Here is a 20,253-nt window from a genome sequence, read left to right on the forward strand (position 1 = left end):
AAAGGATAGAAAGAACTTAGCAAAGTAAGGTTGGTGAGGGAAAAGGATAAATTGGTACCAGGCAGAGGGAACATCACCTACAAAGGACAGGAAGTGAGAGCAGTGTGGCACGACTTTAAAATGTGAAGAAGGGAAGGTGAGAGATAAATTTCCAGATCATTCACGATCTTTTAAGACAAAAAAAAAAAAATGAGTAGTTTAGAGTTTCTCCTAAGAGCTCTGAAGAGCTACTGAGAGATTTTAAGCAGAACTTTGCATTTTAAAAAGATCATCAGACCGTGGTGTGGTACAAGTACTTTAATAGACTTTGATACGTAATCTCAGATGGCCATTCCCTACTTAATTCCACAGTGCAGTGAACAGTGCCGGAGTGATTTTCTAGTGCAGCGTTATTATATATGGCCTTAGTTATCAGAAAGAACATCGGAGTTATAAACTGATAATAATGCAGAAGCATTCATCGTCAAATCACAGAGCACTAGAGCTCCATCGTCTTACGGATCAGGAGACTGGAGCCCAAGAAGCAAAATGGCCTCTGCCAAGGTTGCGGAGCGGCAGTGCCTGAGCGGCCCTTCAGGCGTGTCCTGATTCCTCAGCATAGGCATCTTTCCGGGACCTTGCACTGTTTCTACCTCACAAGGGGTTCAAAAACAGTCATATTTTACAATGGAACAAGGCAGCTGTGTTCAGGCGGGTCAGATTCCTGATTCTTCTTCTTCTTCTTGCTTAGGAACCTTTCACAACCTTCTTCCTCAATGCAAATGATGGAAAGTTTGACCATCCAGATCGAACCTTCTCATCGGTTGCAAGGTCTTGGAGAACTAGTCAGAGAGATACTTCTGATGTAAAGGTAGGTTCCTTTTATTTGTTGATGACAATTTAATTTCAAAATATGCTGACATCTTTATTTTTTTTTAATTTAATTGGGTAAGACATTTTATGCTGCGGTTTTGTTCCATCATATTTTAAAATTATGCAGTACAACCAATCTAAAAGAAGCTAGAGGAAATAATTTTGAGCATCACAGAAAATGATTCAAAAATCATTTATTCAGTTAAGGTGTTCTCGTAATTCTAAAAAATTCTATCTAATTTAGATTGAATAATCTGGAGATGGAAAGAAAAGGCCATAAATTGCCTTTCCTGCTGTTAACTCAATATTTGGCCCATTCCATGAAACACAGCAGGAATTGGATTTGACCTTAATGTGTCATATTGTTATAGCTTGCGCAGCTCTGGGTTTACGTAGCCTGGGGCAATTAATAAAGCATTAATGACAAGACCCATTTAAAATGTAGGCTTTTCTGTACAGCCTTAGCTTTTACTTGACTGTGCCTGAGGATACTATGCAACAATACACATTAGATTAAACCAACACACACACAATACCCAGGAACAGCCAGAGAGCAGAGTAATGTTGGTACTACTTATCTATTGTTAAATACAAAGATCTGTTACTCATTTATATGGGCTTTTGTTTTTTAAGAAAAGGTTGTATTTAAAATAATATACATTTGTTCTCTCATTTTTCTCATTCTTTTCTCTGATAGTAAGATATGATCAGGTTATTGCATGGGTATACATGTTACTTTCTAAGGCTTCTTTCTTCAAGGCAATTTTTTCCCTATCACTGTCACTCATATTGTTAAATATAAAAATATTATGGTATTATTCTATTTATGGTCTTAATCCAACAAAAGGCTGTGAATTAAAGTCAAAATTATCATTTTCATATTTATGTTTATCACAAATATTTTTAAAGGCAATTACAATGTTACTGAATTGTAAGAAAACTAGATGAATACAACTTTGTTCTGTTCTTTTTGAAAGCAGGAAACAAACCAAATGAATCCAAGTAGTTTGTAGCTTCTCTATTTCGTTTGTTACTATCAAAGTTTGCATGAATGAATATTAATTTGTACATATGACATATTCATATTGGGAAGTTAGATAATTTGACATACATTCTTACTATACCAGACTCAGAAGGCATACAGTTATCTCCTATCAGCCTTATTTCACTGAGGAATTAAACTCTAACATACCCATGAGCCACCATTTAAACTGACTTCCTTCCAATGAAATCAGCGAGAGAATCCATTTCTTATTTCATAACACTTTGAAAATTTACACAGAAAGTGAGGAGTCCAGCAGGTTCTAGAATTAGCCTAATATTCCCAAAAAGCACTCAATAAATATTTTGTGTTTGTTTGAATTAAACATTATTGTCTATATTTTAAGGCTTTCTGTCATATATAAGGTTATACATATCTTAATTCAGAGAGGTATACACACTGTATCAAGTTATTATTTCAAGTGAGATGCCTGCTCACCCTTATTAGACATCATCACAAAAAAGAAAATTGGCTTTTCAGCTTAATTCAAAGATCTACCCTCACAAACCCACACACAGATCAGAGTTAATCATTCTAATTTACATAAGTAGATACAGGTTTGGACTTTACTTTCTATCCTGAGAACTTCATTGATGCTTCCTATCACCAAAAATATCTCACCAAGTTATAGGTCAGTCTCTGATGACCAGTGTTCATACCAGGCTTTTCCTTCTAAAACTGCTAGGATATTTCCTACCCAGAAAGGGAGACAGAACATGAAGACTCCTAACTCTGGGAAATGAACTAGGGGTGGTGGAAGGGGAGGAGGGCAGGGCGTGGGGGTGAATAGGTGACGGGCACTGAGGGGGGCACTTGACGGGATGAGCACTGGGTGTTATTCTGTATGTTGGCAAATTGAACAATAAAAAATAAATTTATTATTAAAAAAATAAAATAAAACTGCTAGGATTTCTCCTGGAGTTTTCCTGTTCTGGAACTTTCAAAAAACACTTACGTTTTGTTACCAATTGTGTTCCTTTGGTTCCTGGGGGTCACATCATCAAGGACAAATACCAATGTGGCTGTCACTAACTGGGGTGGTTTTTATTTTTTATCCTCAAGCGGCTGTGCTGAGTATAAACAGGACCTATTCCCCCACCCCCGGACTTAATTAGTTCATAAGAAGCTCATTTCCCTAGCTTGACATTGCACGGATTTTTCCCATTTTCAGTTCTCTTTCATATTTTATGATAATCTATCTTGAATATCTTTCCACGTAGACCCTTGCTTTTTCAAGGCTGCACACATACATAATAATTTATGTAAACAATCTCCTATTTATGGATAGTTTGTCTTTCTCTCTGTTACTGTTAAACACAGGGCTGCAGTAAACACCCTTGCACAGTGATCTTGATGAACTTTGTGTATATGTGTAAAGGATAATTTCTCTTAATAGCTAAATGGCTATATACATTTTTAATTTTGAAAAATATTGCCAAGTCATTATTCTCAAAGATGATAATTCACTCCCTAGAGCAGTATGTGAGGATGCCTCCTTCCCCACGCCCCGCTCATCACTATCATAATAAACAGTATAATTTTTGCTAATCTGGTGAGTAAAAATGGAGTTGCCTTTGTTTGGGCTTGCATGTCATTAATTGTGAGTGAAATTGAGCATTTTTCATATATTGATTGACCTGTAAACGTATTCATATCTTTTCCCTTTTTTTTTAAGTTGGGTCAAATATCTTTTTCTTATTGATATGAAAAAGATCTTTGAAATTGCAGCAAGTTGCATTACAAGTATAGCTTCTCAGTCTTTCTGCTTTGTTCTATTTCAAATATGTTTGTGTATGTGTCTGTATGTCTCTGTGACCAAATGTATTGATCTTTCAGAATTTGAGGATTCTCACTGAAGAAGTGTTAGAGAGATTTTTTTGGTAATACTGGTAGTAACTTGACATTTTCTAAATTCATGTTTAAATATATTGATTAAAACACATGGTATTTTTTTCCGCTAAAATAATACTTGATTTAACAGGGAAGAATATGTTACCAAGAGTAATAATAGTTTTGCTAACTGGGTGTTAAAACCTAAGCTTTTGATTTCTTATCCCTAAGCTGTTGAATAAAGCACTGGATATAATTTTAAGGAAATGCATTTCCATTTGTGAAGAAAAGTTTGTCTGCAATATCTAGTAACTTAGATATTCATCTAAAAAAGAACTAAAATAGAGTAGAAGGTTTCATTCTATCTCTACTAACATCAGTCTCTTCTTACAGTAATGCATACAAGCTGGGCAGAGATGGAGTGTTGGTGAAGTGACCTTTCAGGAGCCAGGTCCCCTCTGTTAAGTCAGACTAGTTAGTTTTTACTTTATTTTTATTTTTTTGTATTTTTCTTCCCTAGCATAGTCTTGGTAACAGTGACATTCAACTTACTGAAGTTCTTACACTAAGATTCCTTAATGCCTTCAAAAGTTGTTATATGACTTTTGAATAGCTATGGAGATGTCAGAGAAGGTAGCTGTGACAAAATGTCATTAAGGTGACATAGTGTAAATTAATACAGTTAATGGAGGTGCTCACCACTGACTCATTGACCCATTATGAGCTCTTGTGGAATTAACGAATGCCAGGGCATCAATCTTTTGAAAAAAAAGGAAGAAAAGAAATGGCAGCTTTAAAACCTTTCAGTGAATTATATTAGAAAAGTGAAAACGTCTGTGTTGGATTTGATTTCACTAGGAAGCCATAAAATGGTGCACTTTCTCAGGAAAATATATTAAACCGAAATGTCAGATTTGATGCAATAGGTATACAATTATCATAGTGTTAATAGTGGTCTTCTATCACTCTAAGACATATTTTCAAGTCCAATTTCTCAGCAGCTTGAACTTGTCAGAAGCTTGTAAATTAGAAATTGTGTTTGAGGATATTTTCTTATTATTGACAGAATGCATATAACACTATTAACTGTACCATGGGGTTTCAGTAGAGCTGTTAAAATAAACCAGAAATCACATTTACAGACACAAAATGCCTGTTATCATATTCATCTTGCCATTTCTTTGATAGTATTTGATGTCTTTCTGCACTGTTTTTCATTTAGGAAACCCTAAACTACTTGGACTCTTTCCTTAAAGAGAATGATTAACAGAGATCTATCAAAGGGAAGAGAGTAAGCAGGAGAGCTCTTATCCAAAGTAGGCAAGTTGGTGCCTAAAGTACCTCTGAAGGAGCACACTTGGAAGAGTTCATGCTTTCTGAGTGGTTCTCAAGTTTTCAGACGTGCTTTTTTTTTTTTTCCTGTAATTTACTTGGTAGTCTTTAGAACAGCCCTGTGAGATAGCTATCATTATTCTTGTTTTTGTAAAGAAGATTCCCAGATATTAAATGGCCTGCCTGAGTTCACATAGTAGGTAAGGAGGAAGCCAAGGTCTATTAGCACCAAGGTCTATTAAGTTATGTGTAGTGCTTATTCATTGGCGGCATGCTGCTTTAATTCTTCTGTATGATCGTATAATCGTATCCAGCCACTTTGACTAGTTTGGAATAATTGATCAATCAAGTTTTACTTTAGTCATTTATTGCTGTGTAACAAACCACCGCAAACCTTGTAGCTTAAAAAAATAGCCACTTATATCCCTAGATTTCTGCAATCAGAGTAGGGTTCATCAGGTACAGCGTCTCTAATCCATCTGGGGTCAACTGAGGTGGCCTGTCTGGATCTGGAGGATTCAAGATGACCTTACTCACTGATCTGTTGCCCTAACAAGGATGGCTGGAACTTCTGGGGCCTGGCTGGTCCTCTCTTTCTCTATATAGTCTTTCTAAGAAAATCACATCTTTTTTCATGGTGGTTTGCTATCAAGAGGATAAAAAAAAGAGGGGGGACCTAGGCTTGAAATTCACGTAGCGTTACCTACATAGCATTCTGTTGGTCAAAACAAGTCACGGGGCCAGCCCAAATTAAGGAAGGGGAGAAATGAACTCTACTTCCTGTTGAGAGGAACAGCAAAGTCACATTGCAAAAGGACATGGAGGTTAGAGGGATTTTTTATGGTGCTCTTTGGAAATAGTCTGCTAAAGTCCTCTCTCTGATCACAATTCACATTCCTCCTAGATGCAAAATATACTCAACTTGGTAGCCACATTATAGCATCAGGATCAAAATCTAGTATCTCATGGTCTGTATCAGGTCCAGATACAGAAACAATGCAGAAATTTCTAATTTGAATACCTGGAAACTAGAGAGACAAGTTATCTGTCCCATGTACACTCACCATATGGTGGTAAGCCAGAAACAGGTAAACCTCAACAGATTCTATTCCAAAGGAGGGGATGTGGAACATACAGAGCAGTGGCTAGTTCATGGCAATTGCAGCCAGGCACATGTTGTCAGTTTCTGGACTCTGGGTACAGGTCCTCTGGGACCTTGACTTTGTTCTCTGAAACAGCTTTCTTTTCCATAAGAAATCACCCATGTTTGCACTTGGGTGATTTTCTCTAAATGCTTTCTGATCGTAGAAAGTTGGGGCCGAGGCATCTTTTAACTAAAATTCTGTGGGCTTTCTATGTATCGGATTATAGTTCATTATGAGAAAAAACTTGCACCAAAAACCCTTTTGAGATAGGATCTTCATGGCTGTGAGTTAAGATGCTGTTTATAATGCCCTTAAGTTTCTTAAAATCCCTTTGTGTAGCTGAATGGGTCTACAAACCTTAAATGTTTCTGAGCACTTATAAAGGGGCTTATAGTCATGCCCTTTACCCTCTGGCCACATTTGATTTGTACCACCTTGGAATCTCTCCCTCTCTTAAAAAAATAAAAGATTCTCTATCTCCCTCACCTCACCTCTCCCCCTGCCCACTCCAAAAAAAACCAAAAACCAAAACACACACACAAACACACACACACACACACACACACACACACACACACACACACAGCAACTCTTTATTTGTTGACAGTTATACACTTGGAGTTAAAGCCAGCAAAGACCACTCAAGGCTGAGCTGTGTGGTGACAGCTGGAGGGGTGTGGCTGAGCGAGAGAACCCAGCATGGCTTTCTTTACTCAGGTGTTTTGTGTAGCCTCGGAGCTAGTCAGGATAGCTAGGGACTGTCCTGACATGTCTGTCTCTTTCCCCGATCATCCCAGCATGGGCAACCCAGGTGGCTTCAGCCAGGGCATGATCCTGTGGAGACCCAGGATTGAGTCCCATGTTGGGCTCCCTGCATGGAGCCTGCTTCTCCCTCTGCCTGTGTCTTCCTTCCCTCTCTCTCTCTCTTCTCTCCCTATGCCTGTGTCTGCCTTTCTCTCTCTCTCTCTGTCCCTCTGCCTGTGTCTGCCTCTCTCTCTCTCTCTCTGTCTCTCATGAATAAATAAATAAAATCGTAAAAAAAAAAAAAGTCAGCCAAGATAGCAGAAAGAAGAATCAAATTAAAAAAAAAAAAAAAACAACGTTTAATCATCTGAACTGTCTACACAGGTATTCCTTCAAACAGAAACATCCGAAGTGACAGTTTTGTTACTGGTTTACAGGGTATGCTTCGGTAGTGGGTAACTCAGCAGCAATATTTTTGATCTGCATCAAAAAAAGTTGATTGAATAGCTTCTAAAAGGTATTTTGCAGACAGCTGCTAAATGCATTGTTTTACACATTATCACCATTTAATCCTCACATCTACCCAGTGAATTCATTGCTATCATCATCACAATTTTGCATATGAAGAAATTGATTTTTTTTTCAAAAGGTTAAGAAACTTGCCCAAGCTGGCAAGATTTCCAGATTTAAACTAGGATCTGTGATTCTGATGCACATAAAGTAGCACTTCCTGGTAGAAGAGATAATCCCCAAACTGCCTACCTGCTCTGTCTCCCTCTTACCTTCAACTCACTGCTTGCCTAAAGACCTCTGCTTAAACTGACACAACTTGAAAATGATGGCCTGCAATATTGTTTTTTTTTTTTTTAGATTTTATTTATTTATTCTTGAGAGATAGAAGGAGAGACAGAGCCAGAGACACAGGCAGAGACAGAGCCAGAGACACAGGCAGAGGGAGAAGCAGGCTCCATGCACCGGGAGCCCGACGTGGTTTTTTTTTTTATCACTGTTTCATGCCTGAAATTCAGGAGATGGTAAACACACAGCAATAATTGATTTTTTTGTATCTCACACGTTTGCATTGAGGATCTTTTATGTACTAGGCACCATTCCTAGCGAGTGGTGTGAACCAGTGAGCAAAATAGACAATGACTCCTACTGTCATGAGATTTCCAGTGTAGTAGGACACAGGAGCCTAATACATAAAAGAAGAAAATTATAATTGCTATGCAGAAAATCAAAGTAGGATAAAATCATATAGAATGACTGGGTTGCTACTTCAGAAGGCAAAATAGAGAATATATAACAGTAGAGACCTTGGATTTAAAGTGACTGATTTTGATTTAGGGCTTTACCACCTATTTCTAGCATAGTCATTAACAAATTTCTTACCTTCTCTTTGCCTCAGTGTTCATGTCTTAAAGAGGGTAGAATGGGAATACCCTCCTCATGAAATTTTTGTGAAGATTAAGAAAAAAAGATATAAAGCACTTAGGGCAGTGCTAACACATAGTATAAGATACAAGTAAATTCTGCCTTCTGTTGTAAGACTGAACGAGCAGAAATAACATTTCAGCTGACACAGATACAGTTATTGTCATCTTCTTGGACGTCACAGTTGAATCTCAGAGATGAAACTCTCTTCATTGGCTCTATCCTGTCTTGAGGCATTCTTCCAACCATCTGCTTATTGCCCCAGAAGTTTTCTAGTGATATTAAAATAACTTTGCCTAATATCTTCAGTAGCTTAGTATTTAATGAGTGCCTGCTGCATACAAAGTATAACACCAAGAGCTATGAGGGATTCAACAAAGTAAGATGAACCTCACAAAGTAAGGCTTGAAAATCTGCCTTTGTCCAAAACGTTATTAATACAAAACCCTAGGGCTTTGTTGTCTTTGTGAATCTAATTTAATGACATTCAGAAAAATAGTATTATAGTGGTAAGTAGGTTAATAATAACCACATAGTTTATGTGCCCCTATACCACAGGAAAGAATGGAAAATAATATATTTTTTATATATTGAAAACATTATAGAGCACCAAAGCAGTTGAAGATAAATTATGACTCTGAGCTGTTTAAACAAAAAATAAATCTTTGTTGCTGTATCCATGTGGATATATCTGTCCTCCAGGAAGCTTAGATAGTCCAGTTCTAGAGATGAGACATGAACACAAATAACCTTTGAAAGGCAGTAAGGGAAATCCCTGACTTATGTGAGTCTATGACATATAAATCACTGTCCACAAGGAGCGACTGCATGAGCTTACATTCTTTCCCCCCACTTCTGGACCATTTGCAGTGCTGTTGTTGTGCTCTGCCACATAAAGGATGGGTAATGTGCAAATAACCATATTCTTTACCTTTCTCTACACCTTTTCCTAATTGTCTTGTGTGTTCCCAAACTGCACAGTAATATCAAAAGAAAACTATAAGTTTTATCTTAATGCATTGAAATAATAAGTTAATAATTATTGTCTCGGTCAGCTTAGGCAGCTGTATTTTACCATAAATTAGGGAACTTACAAACAACAGAAATTTATTTCCCACAGTTGTAGAGACTGGAGATCCAAAACTGAGGTGCCGCAATAGTCAGGTTCAGTGTCTGGTGAGTGTCTATGTCCTGGCACAGGGGGCCATTGTCTTGCTGAGTCTCACATGGCTCCTCAGGGCTCCTATAAGGACACTAATCCCACTCGTGATGGCTCCACCCTCTTGACCTAATCTAATTCTAATTACCTTCCAGAGACTCCTCCTCCTAATACCATCACAGAGGATAGAGTTTCAACATTTGAATTTTTGAGGAACAGAAACGTCAGATCATAACAATTATGGACTTCTGATGTGTACAAATCAATGAGAATAGCAATGATGCTTCACTTCTACCTTCTGAAAAGTGATCATACACCTTTACCAAATTGCTCCTTCAAAGCAATATAATATACACCACCGTGCTCATTCAGTCCAGAAATCAGCTCATTATGGTTACTGCTGATAGAATACCTCTGAAGCAGTCTTTAGCTCCTGTCTTGCCCACCAACTAAACTGTATCACGATTTGCAAATAAGGATGTTTGTTTATCTACTGGTTTTTATTTCAGCCCCTTCTGAATTTTCCCTTTTGCATACAGGTCACTGAAAATTTACACAAGTTTCTATTAATCTCACCATAATTTTCCTTTCCTACAATCTCTTGTGGCCTCGATGCCTTGTACATAGTTTGTTGTTAGTGGATGCATCACACAGTGTGAGCCACTTAATTCCCTCTCTTCTTTGCACACCCATCCTCTCCTCTGTCACAGGCTACCCTCCCTGCTAAAGTCCCACAACATGTCCCCTTACCACAGCTCACACCTGCCCTTCCTCCCTTCCCTCCTGTTCCCCTTGCTGCTTCCAGTTCCCCTTCTTGCTGCATATGCATAGACACCCTGTCTCTCTTCTCTCCAGTCCATCCTTTATTTTAACACCTAATTTCTTGTTGTAAAACAAATATGCCCAATAATACAAAATCCAAATAGCTTAGCTTGGCGTAAAGCTTCCTTCATCACCGGGCTCCATATAACTCTCAGCAGCCCACCTCCCATCTCCCTCATCCTGACCTGTATCCTCCAGTATATCTATACTCCACTGTTCGTCCTTATCACTTCTTGATAATACTTTCTGATGATCCTCCTGCTGCTTCCCCCTGCCTTTATCTTAGCTGTAGTGAATTCAAATGTCTGGTTTCCAGTGAACTCTTTCCACACTTGCCTTGAGTTCTCTGCCTTCTCCCCTGTGCTCCCTCGTCCTTGGTTTATACTTCCTTCAAGCTATTATTATTGTGTATTATAACCATCTGTTTGTGCATTTACCCTGTAGACAAGATTATAAATTACTTTAAATAAAACCATGTCTTGTTCATTTTTTTCTTTCTTTGTACCTGTCGCAGTGCCCCATACTCAAATTTTATTATGTTTTATTTTTCTTATGGTTCACATTTATCATCATCAGAATGGATAATAATCAGATTCTCACAGAGCATTACTAAGATAAACACCCACTTATGCTATAACAGACAAATGTTGGTTTCAGCAGGAGAACCCAGGTTTTGTGTATGCTTTTCTTTGAAAGTTAGTAATTTGATTTATTTGAAGGCATTAGTGTTTGGTGTTTTTTGTTTCGCTTTGTTTTTTAATTTTTCTGTGGATCCCTAGAGAAGACCACAGCAGGAGTTGAATTTCAGGCACTACATTATCAGTGTTGATCATGTTACACAAATAAATGTCCTTTCACTTTTCACAATACAAAGTTAATTTAACCCTCATCTTGATATTTGAAAAGATAATTTTTTAAATCATTGTATAGATGGTATACATAAAAACTATAATGGTTTTTGTTTTCATTTTCTCCCTTGCATAAAAAAAAGGATCATAAAAGCAGTTCATTTGTATATCAGATTTATTCTAAAGAAGCATAAGCCTCATGTTAGACATTGTGCATCAAACACAAGTTTGCCTTGAATCAAGTTGTTTATGCCATCTTTATATACATGTAACACAGGTTGTCTTTGCATCCAATTTATTAAGAACCATTCCATTCAGGTACCATGTGTTACCTATTTAAACGTTTTATATAATCTTTTCATCATGCTTAGTGATAGTACAGAAGTAATTAATTTTGCCAAATTGTGAAATAAAACTATTAATCTTTTATAAAAATCATGTAGCATAATTGCTAATGTGATCAAAAGGAAGAGTAGAAGATATTACATGATTTTTAACCACTACTGGCAACAACTTTTTTTTTTAAGTTGGATAGTTCCTTAATATTCAGAAAAGGTTGTTGAGCACGATAGACTTGTAGATACAGCTTTACATATTTGTTTAATAATGATGTTGTGAACTACTGTTGATCCTATAACCCATTTCTCTAAACCAATTATGGCAATATAAGATTGAAAGTCTTATAAATTATCAAATAAAATGTTCAAGAAAAGTATTTGTCTTCTCTTTCCTTCTCTCTTTTTCTTTCTCTTATGTAAAGAAAATAAATTAGAGAATAGAATTAGATAATAAAAAATTTAAGTAAAGAAATTGTTTAATTCAGTTTATAGTTAACAAGTTACAATAGTTTATATTCAGCCCATTTTTAAAGTGGTTTAATAATACACCATGTTTTTATTCCTGACAGGAACTAATTCCAGAGTTCTATTACCTACCAGAGATGTTTGTCAATAGTAATGGATACAATCTCGGAGTCAGAGAAGATGAAGTTTTAGTAAATGATGTTGGTCTTCCCCCTTGGGCAAAAAAACCTGAAGACTTTGTACGGATCAACAGGATGGTAAGAGATTCTGTTTTTGCTTGAGTAGTCTTCAGGAAGTAAAAATATTCTGTTGTTTTCTTTTGTTTCCAACTATTAACAAATTGCCATTTAACATCCATAAATACAAGTTAAAATTTTAAGAAAAAACAAGGCAAGCATTTTACTATTGTCTTTTGACATCTTTGTTTATTGTGAAGTGGATTTTTCTTTCATGAAGACTAATAAAGGAATGGTAATTCAGTTATATTTGCTCCCTTAGGAGAAGACAATCAGATGAGCATCTGTTGAGATATTCTAAAATGCTTGAAATAAATGTCCATTTCTTATTTTTGTCTACTGGCTAAATCTCTACTCTTTTTTCACTCATAAAATATTCAAAACAAAATAATTTATATTTAGAACATATTTGCATGCAGGAACTCATAAGCCATGAGACATACCTTAAAATATACTTGTGGGGACCTGGGTGGCTCAGTCAGTTTAGGAGCTGACTCTTGATTTTGGCTCAGGTCATGATCTCAGGGTTCTGAGATTGAGTCCCTTGTTGGGCTTCTGTGCTGAACATGGAGCCTGCTTAAGGTTCTCTCTCTCCCTCTCCCCTACCCTTCACCATCCCCACTTATGTGCTCTTGCATGCACACAAGAGCGTGCTCTCTGTTTCTCAAAAAAATATTTATGTATATACAATATATTTGTCTTTAAGAGAACACCCATCTAGTAAACATTCTTACATTGAAAAATGTCATTACTTTTTAAATCTGTATGACATATCTGAGTGTTCAGATAAAAAAAATGTGTAAATAGAATGTTTGCATGTGGAAATTTTATAGATTTTGATATATTTTTATCCATATTTAAGATTTTATGAGTAAGGTTTTTATTCAGTATGGTTATGGTATATGGCAATGAACCACTTTGCCAAACAACTTCCTAGGATACTATTATTCTTAGTAAATTGAGGAATTATATCAAGGAATCCAGTGACTAAAAATACATTTTTAACTGTTTCACTAACTCCCAATTTTTTTCAGCTGTCTTATAAATGTATTTTATTTTGTTTTTACACTGTATGTATTTGAATCAGAATCCAAAGTCCACATTTGCAATGGAGCTCACCTTAGTCCATTTTTTTGGTAAGACTTACATAATTGACATATGTCACATAGATAGATTTCACATACCATACAGTTCACTCATGTAAAGTAAAAAAAAAAAATGGATTTTAATTTATCCACAGAGTTGTACAACCATTACCACAATCAATTATGAATATTTTTATCACCCCATAAAGAAACCCAGTACCTTCAGCATCTTCCACAGTTTTCCCTAGCCAGCCCTAGGCAACTAAACTTTTGTGTCTCTATATATTTATTCTGGACATTTCACATAAACAGGATCATATAATATGTGGTTGCTCCCTCTACTCCCTGATTGTGTGTGTGTGTGTGTGTGTGTGTGTGTGTGTGTGTTTGGATTTCACTGTCAGTCTCATGTTCCCTTCAATTTTGGAACTATATTTTCTGTCTCTCAGAAATACTTTACTTTTAATATATTTTATTTTAAAGCTGTTGCTGATGTGGTCAGCCTGTGCTTAAAAGAACTGTATATGTAATCTGCAAACTGGTCTCCCCCTTTTGAAGGAGTGTCATATGTTGCATGACTTGTAGGTATTATTTCTCTCACCTTTTAATCTATAAATTGGTACTTCCAAATAAGTGGAGTTTTATCATACTATCTCCTTGAATAACAGATTTCTTCAATTTATATTTTTTAATGTGAAGGGTTTATACTTAAGTAATGCAATTACACTTCTAAAATCTCTACTTATTTTTAGATTTGGTCATCCATTTCCATACGACCCTTACATATTTGAGTGCTGGCTATACTATCAATGTAAGGATACCAAATCTACAAATTCAACCCTAGAAACCTGCCACATATCAGTAGCTCTCAGTCACATCATTATGCTGTACGTTCGTAGAGCCCAGAACTGTGCCTGACAAAGTGATTGGTCAGTAAATATCTGCTGAGTGAATGAATGAATCACAGAGGGATAATAATCGCAATGATTCTAACATGTTGTCTAGTTATGTCCAAACTAGTTAAACTGAATTCTACCTCTGAAACTAATTAAAAATAAATAAATAAAATGAATGAATCCTACACTCAGGCAAAAAAGGAACCAAAATTGTTGGACTAGATTTTTCTCTTATTCATGCTATTGTACCCAACTGATTAAATAGAAGTTTTCATGTGGGTGCTAATAATAAATACTATATTGGAAAGAGTATGACTTAGAGTTTAGTAATTTACTGCTCTTGAACCTGGGTTCTGCCATTTACTAGCTTCATTGCCCTGGGTAAATTGTGGAGCATCTCTGGTCCTCACATTTCTCATCTTTTAAATCATTATCATAAAATTCATTTGCTTTCAGTGTACAACTTAATGATTTTTAGTAAATTTATAGAGTTGTGTGACAGCCACCACAATCTAATTTTCCAAAATTTCCATCATCCCAGAAAGATCACATGCCCATTTGCATCCTCAGGCAACCTACACCTACCTCAGTCCCTACGCCCACCTCCATCCTCAGGCAACCACTAATCTACTTTCTATCTCCACAGGTTTTCCTTTTCTGGACATTTTATATAAATAGAACTGAATGATGTGTGTTCTTTAGTATGTGTATTCTTTCACTTAGCATAGTTTTGGGGATTAATCCTTTTTGTAGCATGTATCAGCACTTTGCTCTTCTTCCTAATACTATTCCATGTATGGATATGCCATGTTTTTTTGATCCATTTATCAGTTGGGTTTCCACTCCTTGGCTTATAAATAATGCTGCTACGAATACTCACATACAAGTCTCTATGTGGGCATATGTTTTCATTGCTTTGGGGCATATACCTACAGTAGAATTGTTGAGTAATGGTAAATTTATGTTTAACTTTTTAAGAAACTACCTATTTTGCAAAGTGATTATACCTTCTTATATTCCTACTAAGGATGACTCTTTGAGTTCCTCTATATTTTCACCAACACTTGGCATTGCCTGGTTGTTGTTTTTTTTATTATAACCATTCTGGTGGATATGAACTAAAATCTCATTATAGTTTCCATTTTTCTAGTGACTAATGATGTGAGTGTCTCTTCATATGCTTTTTATGCTAGAACATTTTTACATATATTTTAATAAAACATTAAGTAGTGATTTGTTATAGATACAACCTTTGTATTCCTCATTAGTGAAAGAAGTTCATGTGCCCCTAGAATTAGTAATTTCATTAATGATATGCCTTTTTCAATAGAAAGAAAAGGCAGTTGTGCTCCTAAAAGCAAATCCCCAAGATAGCATCATACACAGAATTTCTTGAATATAAGAAAAGATAATTATTATGGTTAAGAAACCATCAGATAATTAGTATTATATAAACTGAATAACCAAGATCATACACACTTGACTAAATTTGCAGAAAAATCACAAGGCTTCATTCATCTAATAGGATGGATAGTAATATAATACAACTAAATAAACATTCCAGATAAAGGAAGTTTCTAGATTTTTATCTAAATGAAAACTTTTTTGGAGATTTATTATTTTTCTAAACTTTATCACTACTTGGTTCCCTATCCTCTTATACAAAAGAGGAAGCTTCTCTTTATTATCATGGGCATCCATTATTATTCTATGAAGGATACAATTCTATATCTATTCTTTTTCTGTTTCCTTCTTGAAATTGTCCACCATCAGCACACTTCCTTTTATAGCCATAGTAATTAGAATTTGTTGCTTAAAATCCCCTCTAGTCTACAAGACCAGTGAACCAAATGTATCAAATGATAAATATGAGTCAAGTGCTAATTGGGGCCCTGAGGAAAATGTAAACTTTGTACCTTTGGTAGAGTGACTGTATCTTCTGCTTCAGGTCTCATTGGTCACTGTCTGATACCTTCCAGTTTAGAAGTGAAATGCTGAAACATGAAGTGACAAAATTCTACCTTTAGTAAGTGGAATGTTACTATAGACCATAGCCAGTTTATACCTAACCATCCTTACAGCTATATGGCTTTCCTATTACATCCTCCTTAGTTCTCTGAGGTAGCTGCTTACATTTTTTTTTTCTCTACTGTCCTCATTCCAAGACTTACTGTTTGCATCTGCTACAGATCAGGATATATATACCCTAATGTTGGTCAACTCACCCCACACCCCAATCATGGTCCTCAGGCATCCCAATATGAGGGTCAACCAAGATACAATAATGTCAGTGATAGTCTATATAACCTATGGCATTTTTGAGTGTTTATTCTTTGTCAGTTACTATGCTAGAGCATTAGGCACAGTATTCTTTGAATCCTCAAAAGTCTTTTAGGAATTATCCTGAAACCCAGGGAGGTAAATCACCTTCCCAGATATCACCTACTTACCAAAGTGGCAGTGTTCTTATGCAGTGTCCAGGATATAATAGTGATTTAAGGAATGTGGAGAAGGGAGAGGAGAGGGAAGGGAATCATGTCTTCTAACAGAAAGCCAGTACCTTGCAGTCAGTGGAGGAAAAGGAAGGAACAAGTGGGAATTGACTCAGAAGAATGTTCCAACCCCAAAGGCCATGCAGACCTGACTTTCTGGGATCCCATTTCTACCTCTTTCTCCCCCAGCCCTTACCCTGAAGACTCTCTTCCAAGCTGGTAAGACCTCTGCTTAGAAGTAAGAAGTCCTAGGTCCCACTGCATAGCAGTTGTGAGAAGAAGGCTATCCTTTAACTCTGCAGATGGTGGAAAGGTACACTTCAGAGTTGCACACAGGATTATAGAGCTAGGACAGACCTTTATTTGAGTAAGGAGACTGAAGCCCAAAAATCCAAGTGGCTCACCCAAGGTCTTAACCCAGTGCTTTTTCTTTTTTTTTTTAATTTTTTTAAAAATTTTCATTTATTTATGATAGTCACACAGAGAGAGAGAGAATGGCAGAGACACAGGCAGAGGGAGAAGCAGGCTCCATGCACTGGGAGCCTGACGTGAGATTCGATCCCGGATCTCCAGGATCGCGCCTGGGCCAAAGGCAGGCGCTAAACCACTGCGCCACCCAGGGATCCCCCCCAGTGCTTTTTCTAATGCCATGCCTGGCATTGCAAATTGGACTCAATGTAATATCCCCTAGACACATTGATAGTCTCTAAAACTTTACCTGCAATTTGAATTAAAGGTGGCTTTATAGGGACACCTGAATGGCTCAGTGGTTGAATGTCTACCTTTGGCTCAGGTCGTAATCCCAGGGTTCTGGGATCAAGTGCTGCATCAGGCTCCCCTCAGGGAGCCTGCTTCTCCCTCAGCCTATGTCTCTGCTTCTCTCTGTGTGTCTCTCATGAATAAATAAATCAATAAAATCTTTTAAAAAATTAAATTAAATTAATGTGGCTTTATAGATCGACTTGAGAACGAAAGCCAATTAGACTAATGCTGTTTTCAAAATACCACAAGGAACTTAGGAATAGTTATCTGTAAACTATTAATATCTATTCGTGAATGACCCCCAAACACCTAATTTTGACTGAGACTTATAATTGAGTTTTAAGTTATCTGAGTTGTTCATATGATCACCACATAAGATTTTTAAAAATCTCTTTTCCTTAGAAATACTTGATTCTCACCAAATGGTTTCATATCATTTAGATCTTAAGAGAATTTAGCAGACTGTTCATTGAACAATACAACCTGAGAAATGATTCTGACACTCTAAAGACAAGTTAAACTCTAAAATAGATTTTCCCTGTTACTTTAAGAAAGAAATAAAATTCATAAATACAAATTTTCAGTGGGAAATTACTTTATAATTATTCAGAGTACTTCTATTGCATATAAATAAAATACAAGAAATCATTTACTATCAGATAACATAATTAATTACCTGACTTCTGTTTACATACCTCTTATATCTTGTCTTTCTGTCAGCTTAAGTGCTGCTGAACAAACTTTAAGACAAAATGCAGTTCTTCTTTAAAGTAAATCTCACTGTTTACTATCAATGTAAATACATATTTATCAAAGTGTGTCATTAAGCCAAGTACCTATAGCATACTAAGAACCATAAAGATTACATATGATATGTTAAATTAACTGTCCCTCAAAGATTTGCTCTCACATATTCAAAAGAATTAAGTTTTATAACTGACAGAAACATAAGGAATAAATATGTGTGCATTTCTGAAGATATCATAAAACATTTTCAGAAATGCATAGTACTTATTTGTAGCTCTTTTTTTTAATTGAGGTGTAATTGGCATATAACATTGTTTTTATATATTATATATTTCATTTTATTATAATAACAAGTTCCAACTTGTTTTTGTGAAGAAATGAAAGAAGCAAGGCACTCTTGTCTTCTAGGCATTAAAGAGTCAGGTAGGACTTTAACAAAACCCTACTCCACGGAGTGAGAGGCTCTACACAAAAATCTGTATATTTGGGTAAAATCCAACTGCCCCAGTCTTGGTTCTCTGCAGCACCAGGATGCAATGCCAGGTGAAATCGGCCATATGTAGGAAGTGCCTGCTGGCACAGAATAGGTGGCTTGCAAAGTGTTTATTCTTCCTGTCTTCTTTCTCTGTCTTTTCCTTGAAAGAACCCTACAGAACAGGAAGGGAAAGTTGTCATGGTATCAACAAGGTTCTGCATCTGGAGCCACCATTCTAGGCTGCATGAGCATTAAAGCTAATGGGGCAGTGGGTGAGTGCTGCCACTGAGAACAGTGCTAGGCAGCAGAGCACTCAAAGGACATCTTATGAAAAGTAGCTGTGTGTCTCCTGTACTGCTTTCCTTAGCTCACAGTGGTCCTTCTCAGTACCCTGATCATGCTTTCCTTTGCTCCAACTTCTGGTCAGTTTTCCCGTCATCCTGATGGGAAACAATCACCCTGATGTCATGCAGAAATAATGTCAGGCATCTGTGTTCACACTAGGAAATGTAATCAATCATGTGCATCTCTCTTTCCCTTTTTTTTTCTACTGAAAGAATAGTTATTTAATGAATATGCCTCTAATACCCAAAGCCTGAGTAGTAACAGAAAATACAGAAAGGTTTAAATTTTCCACAAATTTCATGAGTACAGCCTTCATTCTTTTATATTGTTTCTTAACATTAAAAGTTTCTAACTTTGTACCAGCTGAGTAGCTCACACAGGATTTAGTTCTTAGGAAATAGGTTTAGAGAAAATGTGCTCTAGAATATTTATAATTTGTGCTGGGATTATCTTCCGTTTTTGAAGGGGTTCTTTGTAATGAGCCTAAAGTATAAAATGAAAATATCATATGTCTCAAAGAAATAACATTCACAGTGGTCAAAAATATTCATCTCTTTGTATGGATTAGTATTCTGTATCCTTGAGCATTCCCTCCTTCTTCTTTCAAGCTATCATTAAGAAATTCAAGGCAAAGAAGACAAAAGTAATTTACAAAAAGGGATGATACCATTGGTTATAAATCAGTTTTATTATCCCATGGCAGCAACTGAAAAGGTATTTTGATACATTTGTGGAAACTTGTGTATGTCTACAACCTAATTTCCTTCTCTGATTTTTAAAAAATGAGAGTACTTTGATTTTAAAGATGAATTTTTTTAGTTAATTGGTTTTCTAGTTTTTGGAAATTATATATATAATTAAGTACCATTGTTTATACTTTGTAAATACAGTGACAAGGATTGTGTTTTACTGAAGAACTGTGAAACTCAAAATTTGGTCTCATTAGAAAACCTGGAATATGGACACATTGGATAGCCATTTAAATAAATTTTAAGTGCATTGAGTTCATACATCAAAAATTGGTTTAATTTACCCACACCCAGCTAGGCTGATTATAACCGACTCACTCATGAAACATTAATAAAGCACTGTGTTCACTTCTAACATGATTAGAATCTGACCTCTCCACAAAGGACAGAAATAGAAAGTATCTCTGATAACATTACCCTAATGCTGGGTTCATCAATCATAATCTGCCCTTTTT

General features: G+C 36.2%; 1 protein-coding gene across 9 annotated transcripts in view; it reads left to right on the forward strand.

Annotated features, from left to right (window-relative positions):
- Nucleotides 1-20,253, forward strand: part of NBEA (neurobeachin) — a 664,605-nt gene that overhangs the window by 588,814 nt on the left and 55,538 nt on the right. For all 9 annotated transcript variants that reach the window (XM_041767622.1, XM_041767623.1, XM_041767626.1 and 6 more), the window contains 2 exons: nucleotides 731-850; nucleotides 12,116-12,268. In XM_041767622.1, the coding sequence (XP_041623556.1) occupies nucleotides 731-850; nucleotides 12,116-12,268 (273 nt within the window). The remainder of the gene's footprint in view (nucleotides 1-730; nucleotides 851-12,115; nucleotides 12,269-20,253) is intronic.

This window comes from Vulpes lagopus, chromosome 8, assembly GCF_018345385.1.
Source record: "Vulpes lagopus strain Blue_001 chromosome 8, ASM1834538v1, whole genome shotgun sequence".
Lineage (NCBI taxonomy): Eukaryota > Metazoa > Chordata > Mammalia > Carnivora > Canidae > Vulpes > Vulpes lagopus.